Here is a 7,584-nt window from a genome sequence, read left to right as displayed (position 1 = left end):
ATTTAGTTGCTAAATATATTACGTATAAAATAGTAAAATCAACGACTTTTTATAATTATCGCATTTAGCTGTTAAAATATCATAGAGTACTGTTGTAATTTTTTTATACACTCTTATTCAAACTTGATTGATTTTCTAATTATTTTGTGTTTGAATTATGTAAGTACAGAATACAAATAAGTAGAATACTCTTGAATTTTGATCAAAATCATACTACGTACTCCGTATAATGGATGAATTTTTTATAAAAAGATAATCTTATATTTGTTATATTTGTTACCAAATATAGAAAAAAATATTCCCTATGTATAGAATGAAATATTTTATTTTTATATATTTTTTTTATATCTATAAGAGAGACAACCAATGAGCATTTGTCATCACCACAAGACTTCCTCGCTTTTAATACTCCGTATAATATATAGATCCTAGCATCCTATCTTAATACATGTCTTATGGTTGTCGAAAATAAAATAATACTCTATCGATTCCTAAATAAGTGTCCTATTTGGAAGAATGTGCGGGATTAAAAAAAAAAGAAAGGTACAGAGTATGTAAGAAAAACAATGCCGAAGAGTGTGTTTTGGGGGAAAGGATAAAGTAGATATCCCGATTGTTTATTGACAAAGTACAAATAAAAATGAATTTGGGGATGAAAAATTGAAAAAAGTGTAGGATATGTAAGAAAAATCAATAATGATTTATAAAAAAGTGGGAAATGTGTATGTCCAAAAATAGAAAGTGGACACTCATTAATAAACGCTATAAAAATAGGACACTTATTTAAAAACGAAAGGAGAACGGAGTATACTCGTATTATATACTCCGTATTATTATCGTATTGTATGAATGTATTCCGTATTATAGTGTCGTGTGAAATGTGACGACTGACTGCTGATTGGAGTTAGAAAACCACGATCCCAAACATCACCAAAAAAAATTAAAAATAAAATAAATCCCCGACAAAATAAATTTGAAGAAGAGAAGGAAAGACCACGTGTCGTGGACAAGCCAAAAAGCAGCAGAGTATGAAGTACGACTTTTCACTATTTCCCAAAATCTAATCATCCAAATAAAACTTCAATTCAATTTCATTTTCAATTTTTTTTATAAAAAACCTAATATTCTCTCTCCTCCACGTGCCATTCTCCCACTCGTCTCTCCCCCACCCTCTCTTTCTTCTCTCCATTTATCTCACCCTTTCTTTCTTTCTTTCTCTCTATTTCCTCTCTTCTCCAACTCTCCCATTTTCTCTCTCCTCCACTTTCTCTCTCTTTTTTGCACACCAATGGAAGCCTCCTCCTCCTCCGACGAGAGCTCCTTATTTTCCGGCGAGGAGGCGCTGTCGACTTCGTCGTCAGGTATAAGCAGCGGGAGTTCCGGCGAGATTCCGGAAGCGGTGGTTGGAATCTCCGGGGAATCTCCGGCGAGAGAGAGGTGTATAGGGAGGCACGATAGGGTTACCTGGGGATATACTTCTGTGATTGGTCGGAGACCTGAAATGGAGGATGCTGTTGCGGTGGTCCCAGGGTTTGTCTCTCGCACGTGCTCTCACGTGGGTGGTTGTGCTGCCCCTGCTTCTAGAACCTCCCTTGAACTCTCTCCTCTTCATTTCTTCGGCGTCTTTGATGGCCACGGTGGCCCCGAGGTACACTCCCCCTCTACTTCTTCCCCAATTATTAAATAATTGTTTATTATTGCGATTTGAGTGGTAATTTTTAATCAAGAATTTCAAGAAATTCACTTAAAATATCATAATTTTTAATCAATAGTCTAGACACGATGCACAGTAAACTGTATGCAGTGGAGTAATGGTCTTAGCCTCTGATGTTGCAATTTTGTCGATTTTTATACGATTTGGGTGATGAAATTTAGGACTTGAAGGACTAGATTCTGATATTAATCGTCAATTTTACATCCCCCACCATGCAACGACGATTACTGATAACGCCCGGTTTGGCAGACTGTGCTAAATAACAGTGATAGGTTTTTGGGTGCTATATGTAAGAAGTTACTCCAAGTTTTGCTTCAAACTTTCAATAGACGATGAGTATTGGTCTTAGGTGGTGATTTCGTTGTTGATAATATGTCATTTTGGTGATGAAATTTGGGATTTGGATATAAATTCTGAAATTAATAGTCAGTCAAGCTCAAACTTCTGTTTGTCTTTCTCAATGTCGGATAGTTTAGTTGATATAAATTGGTGTTCTAGCATAGATCAGGGTGTTTAACTAGTACTAATCTTTTCGAGGGATGGTAATTTGATTTGGGTTGAGTTTCGCTCTATCATTGCCATTAGTGATTCGTTGTCCCCTAAAACGCCAGAATAAAGAGAACAACAATGTTATCAGACTTCTACAAGGAACACACATATGCAAAATCAGTTGGCGTCAAGAAAATCTATTTAAACAAATACGGAGTAGTGATTTTTATTTTATTTTATGAAAGCTGTTAGAATTGTCTCAAATGACCGGGTTTGGGTTTTGGAACTTAGCAGTGACACTAAGCTGAATGTTATTTATTTCGTGACACAGTATAATGCTTTTCTAGTTGTGAAATTTGATAAGAAAACCCAACTTGTTAGCTTTGCAATTTTCTAAAAGGATTACCAGTCATGATCTTCCTATCCTTGCGCGTTATGGGAATAGGGTTTTAATGGCTCAAACGACTAAACCTTAATGTTATAAGGAGGTAGAAATGGTTGGATCTATGCTTGGAATGGTAATGCGGGTAGTCTATTTAAAGTGAAGTAATCTTGGTTAATTCTTGATTGATATTGTTAAATTTGTTAATAAGTTGAACCAATTTATGTTGGGATTGGTGATTTGGTGTGTAATGTAAAAGATACTTTATCTAAATAATCGAATCGACAGAGAGGATTTTAAATTGCTGTTTTGTGATATATACTTTGTACTTCGTATATAGTAGCCCGTAAACTATTGGAATATAAATTGTTTGCTCATCCTACCGTTGGCCCATGAATAATTGGACACGAAGACACAGATTATAAAAAAGAACTGGCGGCAACTTTATCTTGGTCAAAATAAAAAAAACCGACGGCAACTTTATCCCGCAGCTGCCACATGTTGTTGTTTTAGTCCTAAGACGTCGTGTATTGGTTCCTTAATTTTTCTTTCCTTTTCCACCTTTGACTATCTTATTACTATGGAGTATATATTATGGAGTACTACGTAGTGTTTTACTAGGTTTCAGACCCTCTGTAGTTGCTAACCTTGTGAAAGTTGGCTCCTGTTTTAGCTGTTAGAGCATCTTGATAGGGATATCTATTTATCACCCGTTGTAGTTCATTTTAATGTTTGAAACGTGTGTTGTTTATTTTCATGCTTGAAAGTTTTATACTAGTAAAAATATTGGCATATCATATTCTCATCTTTAAAATTCAGATTTATACTCCGTACTAAACTGGACTTTTCATTGGTAAAATAGCAGGAACCAGGAAGGATCTAGTAAACGACAAATCTAGACTTACTAAATTTGTATATTCTATGTTTAGAACTTTAGATCTTTTCTCCTTTCTCAAAAGTTGACTCAGTGGATCCTTTTCCGCTTCTGGTTGGATATTGATTAGCTTATGATTAAACAAATGCTAGAAGTAGATGACCAGCAATTTGGTATTGTTTAATCTAATTACTTAATTAGAGGCATACGTGGCTGACAATACAGGGGTCAATGAACGTTAATTAGACTACAATAACATAGATTATCTTTTTCTGGATGTGGATGGATCTAAAGCTCGACATTAAGAGAGCCATCTCGATTGCTTATTAGTTTCCAACTGCTACGTGTTTGTGTTTATGATGGTTTTGACCAACCCAACACGATTTTCCAGCTAATAAGAATATTAGGAAGGTTCCTATGAAATTTAGTATTTCCATTATTCTACCATTAAGCAGCAAAGAAATAAATATTTACTTAAAAAAATCCTTACTTTTAGAAGAGTAAGAAAGTCTTATGTTTACAATTTCGTTGAAAGGGTAGAGCGGAAAAATCTACGGAGTATTTTCTTACACAACAATATATTAACAGCTCCCAGCATTCATTGTTAGATACATTTTATTTTATACATATAAATCACCACACATGGTAAAAGTTATCTAGTTTTGACCTTAATTTTCTTAATTGTAAAAAATAGATTGAGTCTGTGACTGTTATTTTAATCAACTATTTTACTTGATTCATTGATGAGATTTCCTGAACTAGTGTCTCGTGCTACTCCCTCCCAGTTATGCCTTTGATCTCAGTAGCATTTGGTCTGAGTGCCGTCATACTGGGTCATGAAACTTGTTGTATTAATCATTTTAAGAAATAAACTTGGATAAAATCACCTATTAAGTGATTGATAATAAGTACCCATAAGACATCATTCTTGAGACCCAGTGTGAGAAGTTCAGGCCACATTGATCACGTATACTCTGGAAAGTTACCCACACTGCATCCCCCACTCCCTCTCAGTATCAATTTAATAAGTGTGTAACTGTATACTTCGTAGATACTATCTTTGGTTGTTAGTTAATGTGAAAATCCCTCCCTTCTTGTGTTGGCAGGTTGCTGACTTCTGTGCTGAGAGAATGCATAAAATTATAGCAGAGGAGTTGAATGGGGAAATCAATGATGGATTCGAGTGGCAGAATAAGTGGACAGAAGTATTTACCAGTGGTTTCAGGAAAGCTGATGACCAGGTTGTCTCAGAAGCTAAAGCCTCGGATATGGTTGGATCAACTGCTGTTGTAGCAGTCGTTTCTGGTTGTCAGATCATTTTGTCCAATTGTGGGGATTCAAGGGCTGTTCTTTGTAAAAGGACGCAGACCATTCCTTTGACTATTGATCACAAGGTGAGACAAGTTGTTGATGTTTAACCTTTCTTGTACGATATAATGCGGAATGATTTCTCAGTCTAGGGTGGTAGTAGCACAATAGGATGCCTTTTTAAAATCATTGCACTGTAAGCTGTTGTTTGTTCCTACAGTTAGTTGCATTTGTGGGTGCAGAATCCTCTACATGAATAAATGGAAATTTCATATGTTAATTTCGTCTGCTAGAGAGAACTGTCAGCTGTTTTGATAGGCATTCCACAATTTTAGGTGAGTGCTCTTGCAAACTTGTTCCCATGCTCACAATGCATGCATCCCGATGTCTGGAAAAATATTGTATTTAGTGCTTATAAGTACCCGCTTACCATCATTGTCTGCTCTTGGTCATCGTTGAACCTGCTTTATAACTATTCTATAAGCTGTCCAAATTTTCCTTTTCCTACAACGGTAACTAAAAATGGTTTGTGTGTTTTACAGCCAGATAGAGCTGATGAATTATCGAGAATCGAAGGAGAGGGTGGGAGAGTCATAAACTGGCATGGTGCTAGGGTGCTTGGAGTCCTTGCTATGTCTCGAGCTATAGGTCCTCTTCATTAACTCTTGCAATTTTCTTTCACATGATCCGTTTACTTGTTCAAAGTGCTGGTCAGTTACTGCATAACTCATTCCTTTTCAGATTGGCACAACAGATTAGAGTTCATAAAAAAGTGAACAGAAAAATTGAATCTGTATTTAAATTCATGAAGGTGAACATGAACATGACCGGAAATGGGAATTGAACATGAACAGCTACCTGATTGTCACTCTTGAACAGGATGAAAGCACAATCATGTTAAACCAAGGATTTCTTAGCCTATGCAGCTTATACAATATTGATCGTCAGGTGGACGTATAAGTTGTAAAACAGCGTATAGCTTTAAGTAGAGCGACGTGTTTACTATTTATATGTAGATTCCCTCATTTCTTGTTCACTGTTCAACGAGATCCGACAAATATGGTCACAGAGATCTGCTATTGAAACACATATTCCTTTTGAGCTACTTGGTCATTTAATTTGTGGGTTTTGAACCATAAATTGCATTTGATTGTTCTCAGCTACTTAGTTTTGCATCTTTTGGATTCTAATGTGTTGCATTACTTGTATTTCAGGTGATAGGTATATGAGTCCTTACATAATTCCGGAACCAGAGATCACTTTCACAACAAGAAGTGATGAAGACGAGTGTTTGATATTGGCAAGTGACGGGCTTTGGGATGTCATGTCTAATGACGAGGTAGGCGAGGTGGCCCGCCGCCTCCTAAGGCGAATGCGAAGGTCTATGGTATCCAGTGATATTTGTCCTGCACAAGTGGTGGCTGACAATCTCAGGCAGCTTGCTATCGGGAGAAACAGTTCCGACAACATCTCTATCATTGTTGTTGACTTAAAGTCGAGGAGAAGAAATCAATCAAAGCAATAAAAGTAGCAGGCAGGCAGGCAGGGTATGCAATATTGATTTTTCCTTCATTTCTATGAGGTCTGTTGCGGAACATTCTTGAAATATAAGATCGGGTGAAGATTCCTTGATATATTAGGTAGCCCTCATCAGCTATTGTTTTTTTTTTACTGTACAAAGCTGACTGCTGGTGGGGATTAATGCTCCTGAGTAGTCCCTGACTGTGAAATCTGTATTACTGCAAATTATATTGGATCAACCCTCTATTTTAGTTGGTTTGATCTGAACTTCCGAAGTGGATATGACAAAAAATGAAAAAAGAAATCAAACTATTGATGTTCTGCAATGCTGCCCATCATTCTATCATATTTTTCTGGTTTCAGTTGAAGACGAAGACGTTTGCCTGCATGGCCGCAAGCTTGAATCATGTAAATATCAGCTGCAGCCAATTGTTGTTACTAGTGGAAAATCTAACAGAGATCATCAAATGTTCTCTCTTCAATATATATAGCATTTTGTTTGTCAAAGGGTTGGTGCACCATTTTATAGGCTCTCTTGTGAACATTCAGCATATTTGCAACTTTTCTCATGATTTTTTGTTTCTTGGTTTTTCAAGGACAACCAAACTAGCACTAAATCTATGTTAATTGTCATTGTTAGATCGCGGGTATCCAGATATTTACTTTATATAAGTACACAATCAAATATTACTGTTTCAACTCAACAAGTTATAGGTTTCTCAAGAGGTTTGTATTGAATTTTGGAGGTTTATTATTGTTAGAAAAAGTTACAAAATCGAAGTTACTAAAGAGTACTCCCTCCGTTCTTGAATGTTAGTCCCTTTTGGAATCTAGCACAATCCAACAAATGTGAAATTATCACATGAATTTCAATCTCTTTTCTATTATACTTTCTATGTTCTTGTTTACATGTCACAAGTCACACAATTGATTTATGGCCACTATTCATAGAAGCTCATTTGACTTTGTTTTCTGATTTATGCTTAAGAAAAAACATAGTCGTGTGAGATCTTATTAGATTTGTTTCAACAAATATGTTTTAAATTTCAACTTTTCACAATTTTTTCTTATCTATAATTGAAAATATTAGTGTTTGAAATCATGCATTGGCAAATGTGTCTAAATAATTGTGTCATTTAAAAAAGAACGGAGGAAGTATAAGCCAAGAGCTGAGGTCTTTTTGGTAATCACGCTAAAAAGGAAACTGCTTTCAAATCTCTCTCCAAAATTGATTGAAACCTTGAAATCTCTACCAAAATTACCTCCAATTCTTCTGCTCTTCAATTATGAAATATC

General features: G+C 35.8%; 1 protein-coding gene across 1 annotated transcript; it reads left to right on the top strand.

The window, feature by feature from the left end:
- The first annotated feature begins 1,147 nt into the window (after nt 1–1,147).
- Nucleotides 1,148–6,614, top strand: LOC110805065 (protein phosphatase 2C 56). Its single transcript, XM_022010668.2, has 4 exons — nt 1,148–1,648; nt 4,566–4,853; nt 5,310–5,415; nt 5,982–6,614. The coding sequence occupies exons 1-4, from the start codon at nt 1,289–1,291 to the stop codon at nt 6,290–6,292; spliced, it is 1,065 nt and encodes a 354-aa protein (XP_021866360.1). The 5' UTR covers nt 1,148–1,288; the 3' UTR covers nt 6,293–6,614.
- The last annotated feature ends 970 nt before the right edge of the window (nt 6,615–7,584 follow it).

Source organism: Spinacia oleracea, chromosome 2 (assembly GCF_020520425.1).
Source record: "Spinacia oleracea cultivar Varoflay chromosome 2, BTI_SOV_V1, whole genome shotgun sequence".
Classification (NCBI taxonomy): domain Eukaryota; kingdom Viridiplantae; phylum Streptophyta; class Magnoliopsida; order Caryophyllales; family Amaranthaceae; genus Spinacia; species Spinacia oleracea.
Note: the sequence above shows the minus strand (reverse complement) of the source record. Positions and strands in the feature narration are given on the sequence as shown.

Excerpts from the sequence above, each read along its gene's own strand:
- LOC110805065 (XM_022010668.2), top strand. The coding sequence starts at position 1,289 with ATGGAAGCCTCCTCCTCCTCCGACGAGAGCTCCTTATTTTCCGGCGAG. Across the intron at positions 4,854-5,309 it reads CTTTGACTATTGATCACAAG|CCAGATAGAGCTGATGAATT; the intron begins GTGAGACAAGTT and ends TGTGTTTTACAG. Across the intron at positions 5,416-5,981 it reads TGCTATGTCTCGAGCTATAG|GTGATAGGTATATGAGTCCT; the intron begins GTCCTCTTCATT and ends CTTGTATTTCAG.